This window comes from Austrofundulus limnaeus, unplaced genomic scaffold (assembly GCF_001266775.1).
Source record: "Austrofundulus limnaeus strain Quisiro unplaced genomic scaffold, Austrofundulus_limnaeus-1.0 Scaffold185, whole genome shotgun sequence".
Taxonomy (NCBI): Eukaryota; Metazoa; Chordata; class Actinopteri; order Cyprinodontiformes; family Rivulidae; genus Austrofundulus; species Austrofundulus limnaeus.
This window is the reverse complement of record NW_013952587.1, coordinates 82551-98685: the sequence shown is the minus strand read 5'-3', so window position 1 is coordinate 98685 and position 16135 is coordinate 82551. Positions and strand designations below refer to the sequence as shown.

The 16135-nt window shown below is 39.9% G+C and overlaps 2 protein-coding genes across 3 annotated transcripts in view; one reads left to right on the top strand and one right to left on the bottom strand.

The window, feature by feature from the left end:
- The window catches only part of dnd1 (DND microRNA-mediated repression inhibitor 1), a 37212-nt gene extending 29662 nt beyond the window's left edge, over positions 1-7550 (top strand). For both annotated transcript variants that reach the window (XM_014018187.1, XM_014018188.1), the window contains exon 6: positions 7161-7550. In XM_014018187.1, coding sequence (XP_013873641.1) covers positions 7161-7405 — 245 coding nt within the window. In that variant the 3' untranslated portion in view covers positions 7406-7550. The remainder of the gene's footprint in view (positions 1-7160) is intronic.
- Positions 7551-12405: 4855 nt separating this feature from the next.
- Positions 12406-16135, bottom strand: part of tmem94 (transmembrane protein 94) — a gene marked incomplete in the record, with an annotated part of 78635 nt that continues 74905 nt past the window's right edge. Inside the window, 1 exon segment of the mRNA XM_014018186.1 lies at positions 12406-14364. Coding sequence (XP_013873640.1) covers positions 14292-14364 — 73 coding nt within the window.

Sequence of the window (16135 nt, the reverse complement as noted above, 5' to 3'; positions counted from 1 at the left end):
CATTGCGTATTTTAGGCAATGCATCTCTGTAATCCAGGTAGGAAAAAAAACATAAGTTTAACTATATTATCTTTTGGCAAAAGATAATATATTTAAATTTTGTAGCCCAACAATATTTAATTAAGCATAAAAATGTGGTCACTGTCATTAGTTGCGTTTCCATTGACCATGAAAATGTGCAAATTAGAATTTCGAAAATAAATTTGCTCAATGGAAACACGTCAATTTCGAAAAAAATTACGTTTTTCGACAAAATGGTTTTGCGCTAGGATGAGGTGGTTTTTCGGCCATATCGAAATTAGTGTATTTTGCAAAACTGCAATGGAAACACCTTTTCCTCATCACAGGAGTCACGTGATCAAGAACCGGATGCTGTTACTGGCGACAAAGACGACGAAGAAGAAAACAGGAAGTCGTAGGATGATAAAAACCAATTGACTCAATTAGATTAATAAAAGCTATATTTAAGCTATCACTTCCATCACCCACATGAATATTAAAATCTCCCATTATTATAATTTTATCAGTTTTTAATAATAAATCAGTCAGAAAATCTGAGAATTCTGATAAAAACTTAGAATAAGGGCCTGGTGGACGATAAATAACAGCTAGTAGTAGTGGTTTTTTTGATTTCCAATTTGGATGAGAAAGAATGAGGGACAAAGTCTCAAAAGAATTATAACTAATTTTTGATTTAGCATTAATTCATAGTTCTGACTTATAAACTGCAGCTACTCCTCCACCACAACCTGTTGTTCTAGGAACATGAAAATTTAAATAATTAGCAGGAGTGGATTCATTTATACTAACAAAATCCTCCTGTTGTAACCATGTTTCAGTAAGACAGAATCAATCAATATGATGATCACTTATCAGATCATTAACTAACAGAGATATAGAAGAAAGAGATCTAATTTTTAACAAGCCACACCTAATAGTTTTATTGTTTTGTTCTGGTAAAGTAACGGTTTATTTTTATAAGATTTTTATGGTTTATTTTTCTAGAGTTTTTATATTTATTTAATTTGGTCCGTGGGACTGACACGATGTTAACGGGGTTTTGGGTGGGTAATAAAGAATAAGCAGCAGAGTTGTAAGACTACAACTCTGCTTCCTAGTCTGGACCTTGGACTGTCAATAATTTCTGTGGTCAGCAAAGTCAGCTAAATTCTTAGAAAGGAGAGCGGCTCCAGTCAGGGTGGGATGGATTCCATCTCTCCGCATCAGACAAGGTTTCCCCCAGAAAGAACGCCAGTTATCTACAAAGCTGACGTTGTTTTCAGAACACCACTTGGATGTCCAGCAGTTAAATGAAGACATGCGACTAAACATGTCATCACTATTCAGGTTAGGTAGGGGGCCAGAAAAAACTACAGAGTCCAACATCGCCTTTGCAAAGTTACAGACTGAAGCAACAATAATTTTAGTAACTTCCGATTGACGTAACCAAGTGTCATTTCCACCGACGTGAATCACGACCATACTGTACCTAGCATTAGCATTAGCATTAGCTAGTAGCTTAAGATAGGATTCTATGTCGCCTGCTCTGGCTCCTGGAATACATTTAATCATGGCCGTTGGAGTCCCTAGATCCATGTTTCGGACTATGGAGCTGCCAATAATCAGGGTCTGTTTCTCAACCCGAGTGTCGCTGAGTGGGGAGAAGCGATTTGAAACATGAACGGGTTGACCGTTGGGAGGTTTAGCTTTAGCACTATGCTTTTTCCGGGCCGTCACCCAGCTACTGGCTCAGGGCGGTGGCCTCACGGGCTCCACTGAGGGACCGCTAACAGGAGAGGCTTCTCTCGACGGCTCAGTGCTAGCCTGGCTAGCTGTTGGCTTCTCAACAGCATGAAGCCAAGATTCTAAAGCCTTGCCTCTAAAGATGCCATTAGTCCACATTTAATACAAATGTTGCCGTCACCAAATGAGGCAGGGGAGTGACTAAACATCTCACACACGGAGCAAGTGAGGAAAGCCGAGGTTGGAGAAGAAGCAGCCATGATGCTAAGCAAACGTTAGCGAGAGCTACAAGATCCCGAAATCCACAAATAAAACCAAGAAGTGTTGAAAAATAAAAGATGTTTTAAGCACAGTCCCAATAAGAAGAAACTACATCAAGAGTGATTTAGGACTAGAAGTAGAACCGTGCAATGAAGATAACCCAGTGAGTTAAAGAAATTCCCAAACAAACAAACAAATTGCCAAGCACCAGCAGCAATGCAGAAAATGAAACAATACAATACCCCACGTCTATCCTCACCCTAGTCCATTTTCCACCTACATGGTTCGGTTCGGCTCCACCCCACCCTGCACCCGTTTTGTGTATTCCCACTGTGACTCCCGCCTCCTTTCGGACCACTTTTTCAGACCTCCTCTCGAGGTAGTACTGAGGACAGCACCGTTTGGGGCGTGCAGGTGCTGAAGTGTGTAGCAGTCACGAATGGCCAGTGGAGCTACCTGGATGAAGTGGTTTATTAAGAGCAAGTTGAGGTTTTCCAAATGATGACTGCGCGTTGGGAGAAGCTAAAAATATATTGAGCCGGAAGGACCACAACAACAGCCGGAGTGGCTCAAAGCAGTGGGACTAGAGCTGCTTTAGTTAAATGGAGGGGATCTCTCTCTACAGCCATCGTTCTGTCTGCTGCTAACTGTAGACTGGACTCTTCACAAACTTCATCTGCAGACGGTGAGTGCTTCGTGCATTTAGTGAGATATTGAAAATAATTTATGGGACACGTGTCGCTTGTCAAACTGTACTTTTTACTTATAAAGTTTGTTCCGATGTGTCGTTTGTGTATGTTTGTTTCCAATGCTAACTAGTTAGCAGCTAGCGGCTATTGCTAGTTAGCGATCGAGGCTAAAAACAACACCACCAGCTCTACATTTATTGTAATTAGTAATTAATGTTGACCGTATTCAAGGCTAATCGTTGGTTTTCTGTTCAGAATCACCTTCGACAAGTAACCAGCTGAGTTTCTGGACCGTTTCTCCACCTTCTCCTACACCTGTCGGTATCAGCTGCCTCGTGTAGAGGTTCCCCAAAGGGGAAATAAACATTTCCACTTGTCTTTGACTCTAGTTTAAAAAATCCTTTCTCAAAAGAGACATTTTATTTTCTTTAATAAACAAAATAATAATCTTCTTTATGTTTTTGATTTAAATTCTCTTTTTAACTAGAAGTTATCATTTTATAAATCAAAGTTGTCTAATGAATTAATCTTTTACATTATACTTCAAGAAAGGAAAAACACACCATGAGAAAATGGTTGAAATGTTCCTTTATTTGTTTTACACAAATGCTTGTTTAATCAACTATTGTTTTACAGTAAAGTGATTACCAGTAAGTGTTTTTCTTTTATTGTTCAATGTAACTAAGTTGATTGTTGTGATTATAACTTCACTGAGTTTATATTTTGAAATACGCTTACAGAAACATGTGTTTTAATTTTAGACAAATATTTTTTAGATTTCTTTCAGTTCAGTTTTGCTTCAGTGAACTTTTGTCATTTTTAAAGTGTCAAAGTTGGAAACTTGTTTTCCTAGAAACAGGTGCAAATATGTTTTTCTGCTCTGGCAAGCATCTCCAGACTAAATATTCATTTTCTTCCTACCACCAACTCAAGGCCGTTTAGCTTCTCTTCAGAATACTAACACAATTTGGACAGTCTGAGAGAACGAGAGAAAACGAGAAACAACAATTTTTTGTCTCAGCTGATCTTCCTTCGGGAAGCGCAGCCCCGACAAAGATTTTTATATCAAGTGCCAATGAGAAAAAGTTTTCTGTCTTGAGCTAAGGTAATGCCAGCCTTAAGCTCCATTATTGAACTTTTACTTTGAAAGAAGAGAATTTGAGCAACAAGCTGGGCTCCGGTCTCCTGACTAGGTGCAGATCTTCTGAGACGCAGTAAAATAAAAACCCTGGGAGTCGTACTGGTCGTAAGTTCTCCTGACCTGGATGCCTAACGTACCGAGTCTTCCTGACCATCAGCTAACCTGCCGGTTGAATCACCAAAAGGTAGAAGCTGTTTTTTGTAAGTGTATGAGATCCAGCTGATGGGGAGACGCAGACACCTGGGGCTGTTCTGGTTCTCACCTCTTGATAAATTGATAACAATTGATAAATTGATAACAATTAAATCTTTTACTAATCCTCCTTTTTCTTTACTTTTCTAAATCTAAAAACCTTGCCACAAAGTTAAAGTACCTGTAAGCTGAGTGTTTGATAAGATCCAAGCCTAGTTTACTGTTTTGTTCTTTCTGAGTCTTGTATTTACAGTAAATCATGTCGGACGCGAAGTGTTTATTGTCAATATTTTGTCTCATAAAGTTCTGATTATTAACCTTAATTTGTACATAGTTAGTTCATTTTATTCTGTAAATAAATATTCTTTATTTTAGAAGAACTTTTGAACTGACTGGAACTACAAATTATTGTGTGTTTTCTCACTTCCATCGTGGAGAGGTATTTATCTTTCAAGAAAAAGAACCCGTATTTTCCTCATTAATTTGAGAAGGTGTGTAAGAGTCTCCTACACTCGCTATCCGGGTCGAAGCAGCCAGGGGCTGGGCAGCAGAAGAGCTGCTTCGGTTACATTCGGACTTTAAAGTAGTTTTTTAGGTGGTTGTGTGATTTTAAAAATGTAGTTATATATTGTCTGACTTTTATTTTGTGCAATAAAGATACTGTTGGCATTGCTGTTTGTTTTTCATTTAGTTAAATCCATACAGAAAAAAATCAACATATTTTCTCACACTCCTAGGCATAAAGTGTGCAGTAACTGTAATTTAATTTATTAGAAAATCATTTTGGTTTTGTTTTACTGCATTTATAAGCAACGGTTTGCTGTAGCAGGGTATGAGTATTATTTACAGGTTAAATATCAGACTTTTTATGTCAACAGTTAGCTTTAGCACAGAATGAGCAATGAAAAACAGCAGCTTTAGCGCTGCTAGTTTAATTATACCACCCATTTGTAAAAGATGTTACCGCCCACAGAGCGGGGACCCTAGTTACAGTGGAAAAACAACTAGACCCGAGTAGAACCGCTTCAAACCTGCCTGAACTGAGCCGAGCGGAGCCAGATTCAGCAGTGGACAAAAGGACTCCTGTCTCCTGAAAACAGGAGCAGGTGTACGGAGGAGATGGTTTTGGAAACTAAAGTTTTGTGGTGCTTGTTAACGGAGCAGTCTTTCACTGTCAGCGTCCTCATGAGTGGTTCCTGTTCCTGTATCAATCTTTACAATTTTTGTAGATAATTGTTAGACATTTGTCTTCCATTCTGTTAATTTTGGTTGCAATAGCACTTTCAGTCAACGTGTGTTTAACACCACAGTTACAGATTTAATTTAAAGATGGTTTGTTCAGTTTAATACCATCTAATATTGTTTATATATAGTAAGTTGTCTTATGAAAATGAAACAAAATGTTGGAGAAATAACGTTTTTTTTGCTTTGTTTTGTTTTCTTGTTGAAAGACCAAAAATAAAAGGTATTGAAAGTAACCAGTTTCTTTTTGTTAACTCTGAAAAAATATTCAACATGTTGTGTGTTCAGAGATGCTCTTCTGCAGACCTCAGTTGTAACGAGTGGTTATTTGAGTTAAAGTTGCCGTTCTATCAGCTCCAACCAGTCTGGTCATTCTCCTCTGACCTCTGGCATCAACAAGGCATTTGTGCTCACAGAACTGCTGCTCACTGGATATTTTCTCTTTTTCGGACCATTCTCTGTAAACCCTAGAGATGGTTGTGGGTGAAAATCCCAGTAGATCAGCAGTTTGTGAAATACTCAGACCAGCCCTTCTGGCACCAACAACCATGTCACGTTCAAAGTTACTTATATCACCTTTCTTCCCCATACTGATGCTCGGTTTGAATTGCAGCAGATTGTCTTTGTGGCATTCTGTGCACTCACCCACCTTCCTGAGGTCTGACAACTTGATTGACACCAGCTGGGGCGGATTACTCCGGATGAGCTTCATGTTGTATAAGGCAGCACTGAAGATCAGTTCCTCACTGGAGCATCACATACCTCATGGTCTCTACTCCTAGCCGCTCTGAGAATTTGATATTCTTGAGCTTTGTTAACCTTTGTCTCTCTGTGTTCAGTCAACCATTTCACTCCATGTTGTTTGCTCACCTGTGAACTCTACTTACCTGGAACCTGCCCTTTCACCTGCCCGTCTGCCTCGCTCTCTCATGGAAGGATACTCACCTGCCTGGTCCTCCTGTCTATCTGCCACCCTACCTGTAAACTCACCTACTTACCTCCCGGATCCAAGTCTGTCCTCTTTGCGCCGAACACCTCTCTGTTACTCACCTGCCCAACAATAGTCACCTGATAAACTTACCTGCAATAACCAGCCCACCTTCCTCTCTTACAGATCTGGGACCCAACCTGCCACCTGTAAATAAAAGCACTTACCTTTTGTATAAGTTGTCTCTGTCTGTTTTCTACCAGCCGCTCACCTTTGACTGTCCTGAAACTGATTGTCTTGGCAATGTCTACATGCCTAAATGCATTTGCTGCCATGTGATTGGCTGATTCAACATTTGCGTTAATGAGCAGTTGGACAGGTGTACCCAATAGTGGCCGTGAGTGTGTGTGTGTGTGTGTGTGTGTGTGTGTGTATATATATAGTGGTTTGTTTAGTGTTCATTTAAGTCCTTAATGGGAAACCCCCTGATCTTTTTTCTCTTGTTGTGCTGAGGCACAACAACATGCACAATTCACCTGTTTGTCACACCTGAAAACATCCATGGCTCCACTCAAATCAGTCTTTAACAGTGGGGAAACATAAGGTAACCCATAAATCCATAAACCTGTGACTGTCACATTGAACAGTTTGACTTTTATTTACATAACGCATTATTTATCTGAAAGAAACTAGTGGTTGTGTTATAATGTTGTAATCATGTGATATTCTGTTGTATTAATCCACATTATAAACAGGAACACACAACTACTACTCCATCAAATTTGAACCGTTTCAGTTATTTTTATCTTCACTAATCAGCAGCAGATCCATCAGTTATTATTTCTGAGAGTTCATCTAAAATCTGCCCAGTGGTACATGAAATATTTTACTAACAGATGGGCCACCTGGGCAGGTCAAACTAAATGTTGGTCAGGCTCAGCTTCTTTCTGTTTTGTCTGTCCAGAGTTCAAGAAGTCGTTTTCATTGGAGGTGTCCATCAGGTGGATGTCAATGGAGAAGACATACCCAGAAAAGCAGCAGGGTCTGCAGAACAGTCGACAGAACCTGCTGCCTCGAGTGTTCTCCCAGGCCTCAGCCCTGCCTCTGTCTGTGTGTCCCCCTCCCCCGGGGTTCAGCAGAGTGGTGGGAGGACCTGCAGCCCTCCGAACCCTCCACCCTCCTCCTTCCAGCCACTTTTGGAGTTTCTGATGCTCTTGCAGAAAATGTGTGAAGAACTTGGTTTGACCTTCTGTTGGGACACGTTTCGTTTTTTTACAGCCAAAGTTTTTAATAGTTTGTATGTAGTTTAGTGTGCATGTTTTGGTTTTATAATAGGTTTGGAGTTCCTCATTTTTTATTAAAATGAGATTTTGAAACAATGAAAGGATTCTGGTGCTTTACTTTATATATGCTTCCTTTAGGTAAAATTACTAAACAACGTAGGATACTTTTCCTTTGTTAGGCTGATGATACTCAGTTATATTTATCCATGAAACCTGATGAATCCAACCAGTTAATTAAACTACAAGCATGTCTCACAGACATAAAAACATGGATGGCTCTTAACTTTCTGCTTCTAAACTCAGATAAGACAGAGGTTATGGTTCTTGGACCTGAACATCTTAGGGATCAACTTTGTAGCCTTTCAGCTCCTTTGGATGGCATTAATCTGGCCTCCAGTTCTAATGTAAAGAACCTTGGTGTTATTTTTATCAGGACATGTCTTTTAACCCCCATATTAAAAATGTTACCAGGACCGCCTTCTTCCACCTGCGTAATATCATTAAAATTAGAAATATTTTGTCTTCAGTTAATTCAAAATGCTGCTGCTTGAGTTTTAATGAGAGTTGGAAGGAGAGGAAATAAGATAATAAAGGGGGCTAACAAATAAAATCCATTAAAATCCTTTTTAGAAGTGCATTGTCTTGTCCAGAGGTGTCCATCCTGGTTCTCGACGTCCACTATCCTGCATGTTTGTTTCTCTGTTCCAAGTTAACACACCTGGTTCAGTGACTGAGTTATGGAGCCAGTGGATCAACCAGTTGTGTTGGAGCAGAGAAACGTTTAAAACATGTAGGATGGTGGGCCTCCAGGACTGGGAACCACTAGTGAAGAATACTTTTCACAGGTAAAATAAGCATTTTTTAAAACTAGATCCAGACCACAGTTCAGTATTTATGGAACACCTGGTTTATATTGTTGGCATGAATCACTACATTTGGAGTTGTTTCAGACAGCAGCAATCATTTTGGTTCAAGATATTGCCTTCCTGCTCAATTCTAACCTCTCCCTTCTCTGCTCCATCTATTTCTCCCACTGACATGGATTTATCGGTAGAGTTTCATCTGGGCCAATCAGAGAACAGAAGGAGGCATTCTGAAAGATGACATTGCTTTTCTGCTCTTTCAGTTTGCCTGTAGTTTATCAATGACAGCAGAGGGAATGAAGCCATTCAGTCTGTGTTGACAAGGCTTCCAAATTAAATTAAATTTATCTAAAAAAAAAAAAAAAAAACCTGCAGCTCTCATTTACAGCCATCTCATTCAGCTCAGTACTTCTCTCTTCCCAGTAGGGGATGGTTATAGCACACACAATTTCCAGTCAGCTTCTTAGCTTAGCCTCCTTCACAGTCAAGCCGGCACACTGCATAAGTCACAGCCAAATGTTAGGAATTGAGTAAAATCAGATCTAATAATTTTAAACTTCAACAGAGACCACGCCTCCAGCAAGAAATTGTGCAAAGTAAAGAACAAGGGTCTGGTTTTCACAAGGCTAGTTCTAGACCCACTTGAACTAACCATTAGCTGGTCAGAATCTGATTTTGTTCCTCCAAACTGAGCTCATTTAAAGAGGTATCTACAGGTACCATAGTTATTTGTTATATATAACCCTTCCACAAGTCCACTTCTAAAAACACAATATAAAACTTTATTTCTCCAATTAAACAAAAATAAATCTGTTATATTTTTTCTACAGATTACCACAACAGACCTTAATATAAGGAAATTTATTTACATAAAATAACCCATACATCAACAATTCTGTCAAAAATTATTAACATAGATGTCATAAAAAGAATGCAAAATGTACATTTATGCATCGTGTCAACATTTTAGTCAATCGGCTGTCACATCTTGTTGCCGAGGCTAAGGCTTGGATGTAGGAGGAGTTCTGTGAGGTCTTGGAAAGAGAATCAACTCAGACAAGATTTTGGGGTGTGGACAAGATCTGCCCTGATTTTCTCAAGGCTCTGGATGTTGTGGGCAGAGGTCTATAAAGTACTAAAAAAAAAAACTTAGCAAAAGTAAAATTACATGAACAGAAAAGGACTTTGGCAAAAATTAATTCCACTGATGAGAAAACTACTTAAGTAAAAGTCATAAAACTGTTCACAAAAATTGGGAAAGTAAAAGTAGAAGTACTTTTACACACTCTCTAAGAAATGAACTGCTGAATTTAAAAAGAAAAAAATTGTATAGGTCTTCTGGACGGGTTCTCTAATGAAACGTTTCATCTCTCCTCCAAGAGACTTCTTCAGTCTGAGAGTTTCAGGCAAAATTCAGGCTTTTAAGCCCTGCCTCCATGTGACTGATACTCACATCACATGGCTATCGTTGACACCTAATTAACACTTATTGTTAACAGGGGGTGGAGTGATACTGGCAATAGCCGCACTGTAGGAGGGGGACAACTGAAAACAGAGGCCTCCACCTCTGTTTAATGATGGACGGTCTTTCTTCACAAAAATGGCTTCTTTTACTCCTCTCAAACCAACGTTCCTCTCTATCAAGAATGAGAACATCCTCATCTCTGAAAGAGTGACCGCTGGCCTGTAAATGAGTGAAAACTGCAGAGTTCTGGCCATTAGAATTAGCTCGTCTGTGTTGGGACATTCTTTTGAACAGTGACTGCTTTGTTTCCCCGATGTATAACTGGTCGCAGTCCTCCTGGCACTTAACTGCTGAATTTACTGAACTAAACTGGTTCCACTAAGCCATTGAACAATATATGTTTATTCTTTGCTCAATTTACTCAACTAATCTTAGTGGAGCCGGTTGACACGACTTTGTTGAGTAAATTCAACACTTCATTTTTAGAGTGCAGAAACATCTTTTTTCATGATGAGTTTGGTCATATTTAATTTTGTAACAAGTAACTGTGTTACATTTTAAAGTAAAGAAGTAAAAGTATCCTTTATAGCTTTAAAATGTAGCAAAATAAAAGTATCTCTTTAAAAAAATTGGTAAAATTACAAATCCTCAAAAAAAGTACTTAAGTACTGTAATAAAGTATATGTACTTAGTTACTATAAACCTCTGGTTGTGGGGCTGTCTTGGTTGACACGCCGGCCTTTGCATTGTGTGGACACCGGGGGCAGTGCCACAGGATTAGCAGACTGGGGTGGAGATTCCTTTTTAAAAAAGGGACCGGAGGGTGTGCTCCAATACAGGGGCTTCACTCTCCTTAGCCTCCACAGTAAGGTCTTTTCAGGGGTACTGGAGAAGAGAGTCTTATCGATGGTCAAACCTCAGATTCTGGAAGAACAATGCAGGTTCAATCCTGGCTGTAGAGCAATGGACCAGCTCTTTACTCTCACTAGGATCCTCAAGGGGTCATGGGAGTTTGTCCATCCAGTCTACATGTTTTGTGAATTTGGAGAAGGCATTCGACCGTGTTACTTGAGATACACTGTGGGGGGTGCTACACGAGTATGGGACTGTGGGTCTGTTGTGACGGGCCATTCAGTCCCTAAACAAGCAGTGCAAACATTTTGTTCACATAGTTGGACTCTGCCAGGACAGTCTATTATCACAAACAGAATTTCTCAGTGCAGCCAGGGTTTGGAGAGAGTCCAGTTTGGTGGGCTCAGGATTCCATCTCTGCTGTTTGCAGATGATGTGGTTCTGTTGGCGTCATTGCGCCAGGATCTTCAGCTCTTACTGGTGGTTCACAACCGAGTGTGGAGCAGACGAGGATCAGCACCTCCAAATCTGGGTCCATGGTCCTCAGTCAGAAAAGGGTGGATTGCTCTCTCCAAGTTGGGGATGAGGTTCCACCTCAACTAGTGGAGTTCAAATATCTTGTCCACGAGAGAGGGATAAATGAAGTGTGAAATTGATAAGACGTATCGGTGCAGCTTCCGCAGTGTTGCAGACTCTGTACCAGTGTGTTGTGGTGAAGAGGAGCTGAGCTGTAAGGAGAAGCTCTGTTTACTGGTCGGTCTACATTCCTACCCTCACCTATGGCCACAAACTTTGGGTAGTGACCGAAAGAACAAGATCGTGGTTACAGGAGGTCGAAATGAGTTTTCTCTGCAGGGGAAAGACTCAGAGTTGAGCTGTTGCTGGTAGAGATAAAGACCTGGACGCCTCCCTAGGGAGGGGTTCTGGACATGTCCAACTCAGAGTAGATCCCTGGGAAGATCCAGGACATGCTGGAGCGACAATACTGCCTTTTCCACTAGTGCCACTTAGTGCAGTGTCGGTACGGTTCGGTACGGTTCCAAGCTATTTCCATTAGGTCAGATTCATGGAACCAGCCCTTTTTTTAGTACCTACTTCGTTGTGGTTCCAAGTGGCCCCAGCTGACACCAAAATGCAACGTCAGAACACTGTTCTTCACTGATTGGCTAGGGGGTGGAGTCACTGGTTGCGTCTAAGCTGCCTTTACAAGAACAACTCGAGGCACCATTTTTTCTATTGTAGCAGTGACATTAGTTGTTTCCATCCAATTTTAATTCGAATTTTTAGCAAATTGTTAAAATTTCAAAAGTTATTCGTCAAATTTGTTTCCATCTCTCATTTTGCGCAATAACTTTTTTCAAAAAACCCAAAAACCACCTCCACCAATCGCCCAAAACACACCCAATGGAACTGAACTGGAACGTCAGTGGAAAAGCACCCGAACTGACCCGTTCCAACACTGACCGTACCGACACTTCACTAAGTGGCACTAATGGAAAAGGGGCTGGTTTGGGAACACCATGGATGGATGGATGGATGGATGGATGGATGGATGGATGGATGGATGGAGAGCAGATGATGAAAGGTTTAAAGTCACAAAGATTGGAGCATTTAGCATCAGCTCCACAGAGAATCCTCCAGCAAGAAGTAGACCGGAACGTTCTTGGATCAGATTCATGCAGTCTCCGTTCATCAGGACATAAGAACAAGGTACTCTCCCAGTTTTCCACCACTTACACAAAAACATCAGTTTGTAAATTTTATTGTTTTCATTTTGTTTTTGAACATTCTCCAACAATTATGCTGCCAAAATATTGTTTTTGAATTACAAAAACTCAAGCTTGTAAATAACCACCACTGATTCTCCCCAGAAAATTTAGCTAGAGTTAGTAAAACATTCAGTCATTTCATGACCTCAGCTGTTATGAAACCTCAAATAAGAGCCCATCTTTAGGTCCAGGGGGAGGTGGACCTAGAATTTATTTTCTTTGTTTTAGTTCATTAAAATGACATTTTTTAAAATGTGAAAAACAAAAGTTTTGACACTCAATAAGTAATTGTGACTGAATTGTCAAACATTCCTAATCACAGTAAATAATGTTGGATCAGGATAGTGACTGGAGCTTCAGTATTTAAAGGTAACGTGGTTTTGACAAAGATGAAACATTAAAGATTTACTTGTCGTCTGGTGCTTTTTAAAATGATGAGGCCTGCTTTTGTTTTACAGTTTACAGTGTTAATCAGTAAAAAGTGAGTGCCATAGGACAGCATGTTGATGGGAAAATTGACAATTAGGGAGTGAAATCTATGGAAACATTCATTATTTTTTAAACACTGAACCATAAACTGCTGTCGGCTGAGACTTCTGAGAAAACAGAAAGAAAAGTCAAGCACCTGTGAGAAAAATGAAACATCGCTGCCAAAATAACTTCTAAACATACGACCAAGCTACAGTACTGCAGCTCTGATCCCAGATCAGTAAATCACGACACAAAACAAGCTCAACACATGGCAGACACTGATATAACACAAAAGGAACTGTTCAGAACCTTTTCACAGAACCACACTTCTAAATGTCTGGATTGTCCCTTTAACAGAACAACACCTGTATCTGCTGAAAGATCTGAACAGTGACATGAATATCAGGAGAAGAAAAAAAAAAACTAAAAAACTGACGTTCAAGTGAAGGCTCGTAAAAACCCAATTAAGCCAAACAGATGAACTCATTTTATACACAGAGGTAGAAAATAAACTATCAGCATCTTTACCAGGTGGAGTTTAGTGAACAAAAAAGAAGTTCAATAAATAAACTTTGGCAAGAAACTGTTTACAAACTTCTTGTAAAGTTGAAGAAAAAACAGTTTACAGTTGAGTCATTTGCCTGGTGAGGAGCAGAGGTGCTGTAAAAACCCACCCCGACAGGAATCTGCTCTCTAAAATCATAAAGATTTCCAATATTCTGTTGTCCTATTAAAAAGTTGTTGCTAATAACAGTTTCATTTTGGCTTAAAGTGGATTTAAAACACCCGTCAGGTGCAAGGAGAACAGCTCAGGAGGAAATGACCATATTAGGACATTCAAAAATAAAATATACATCATGAATTAAAAGCTGTAGATGTTCTGAATGTTTATTTTGAAACATCATATTTTAAATATTTTACCACTAACATCCTTTTTACAGTTACAACACAGACTGAACCTTTATTTCCTGGCTTTATGCAACATGTTTATAACTTTTGCACACTCCAGAACTGTCAGGCTGATGTTTCTGTTCAGAGAAGAAACGTTGACATCATGTATCACCAAGGCTGCTCTGGTAAGAAGATGCACCATGTTACTGTGGCTTTCACATTAAAGAGTTTTAGAAGTGCGCCGTGGGAACCACAGCGTCAACTACACAATGAACTGTTTCCTGTTTCGGCTCGTTTTCTGTTCAGTGGAAATGACGTTTTTCAGGTCGTCTGTTTTCTCTGTCCGTCAGAAATCCGAGTAACTGCACAAACGCTGAAGAAGCTTTAACATGCATGTGAAAACCTCCACTGATGGTGTGCACCGCGGAGCGTGCACCTCGTTTCATCCTGCTTTCCTGAGGAGTCCAGCTAGCTGCTGCCGGTGTGAGGGGTGGGTGGGGCTCAGAAAGGAGAGTTCATACCCAGCTTTGTCTCAAACTGCAGCTTTTGTCTCTTCTGGTAGCGAACTCGCACCCTGAAAGACAAATCAGAGCAACAAACTCATGTAATCTGCTTTTTTTTTTTCCAAACATTCACAGCTAATCCCCACAGAACAGCTGAGCACACTTTGGTTTGACCTCAGCTGTAATGTTGGGGAGTAATGGACCAACATGTCTAAGCTATGAAAGTATTTTAGAAAATAAAAGAGATCAGTTCAGCAGTTACTTCTAACATTTGCAATTTGGGTAAGAAAGGAAAAGAACTATAGCTCCCTCCTAAAGTATTAGAATATCAAGTCAAATTCTCTTGTTTTTGTTGTTTACTGAAGACATTTGGGTTTAAGATCAAAAGATGAGACAAGAGTTCTGAATGAATGTCAGCTTTTATTTCCTGGTATTTACATGTAGATGTGTTAAACTACTCAGAACATACCACCCTTACCCCTAATTTACACTACTTGTGTTCCGTCTCCGCTGCGCAGGTCGCAGCTGTGTGTTTCAAGTCCAGTTTACACCTCCGCTCCACTCAGCTCCGGTCCGACAGACGTGCAGTAAGGAGATCGCGCGATAAATTCAGTAATAAGTGTGGAAGTCACAGCAAAAAATAATTAATTCTGTGAAAGACGAACTCCAAACACAGCTGAAAACGATATAAACGCTTTTAGTATTTATGGTTGAAACTGTCTCGCTGTTTTCTTTCTGAAACTTCTGATTTCAAAATAAAATCCACGTGTATCATGTGTGTACACACATGCTTCATGCTACATGTTTCCATCTGCTTCCCAAACAGAACGATACATTCTGACAGCATTTGTGTAGAAATATACCCGTATATTTATTAATATAGCTGCAATTTCGACATTATTCCGACAAACTATCCAGCCTAAAAGTGTCTTATTTTGAAAATACGGACGTTGTGCTCGTTTCTTTTCCTGTTGGTGTGACATAATCTTTAAAAATTGACTCCAGCGCAGCTCTGGCTTCCGTCAAAAATAGGATCTGTTCTAATTTTGACAGATCGCTGTCCGCTCGCTGCCGCCCTGCGCCGCCAGTGTAAACACTCTCATTGATTATAATGGGTGGTATTTGCTGCAGAGGTCGGACCACAGCGGAGCGGAGACGGAACGCATGTAGTGTAAATTGGGGGTTAGTCTGAACCCACCCATTTTTCAAGTGAGCAAAACCATTGGAACATGTGACTGAAGTGTTTATTGACCAGGTGTTTCCTGAACGTAAGTAAGTACCAGAACTCTACTAGAAAACAGATTTATTTTAGTCATAACTTGAGGCAGGAAGGAGTTGGCTGCACGAAACCTGAACGCCATACATTTGGAAAGATGTTTAAAAATTCGGCTTGGCCAAGAAAGCTCCGACCTACCTGGAAAAAAATCACTATTTTTAATTTGAGTGATAAAATCAGGGCTATTTGACCAAAAGCCACCATAAGTACCTCTGCAAAGCCCTTATAATCACAGAGTAACAGTCATTCAACTCATTTATGGACATTTGTCTGGGTTTTATTTATGAAAATGAATGTTTAGTTATGAAGAAAGGCCAGGCAGGGGAATATTCCCCTCTGGTGGTGAAACAGATCATTTCTTGAATTCCAAACCTCAGCAAGAACTCCGCCCCCCTCATTTGCATATTGGACCATGAAATTAAATGCCATGAAATAGTAAAACAGCGTGAAATAGTATAACTGAATAAAATAGTAAAACGGCATGAAATAAAAAGGGAATTCAAAATAAAAGTCCCTGAAATATGTAAAGTAGGTTTACAAAATAAAACTACAATATGTAATAAATA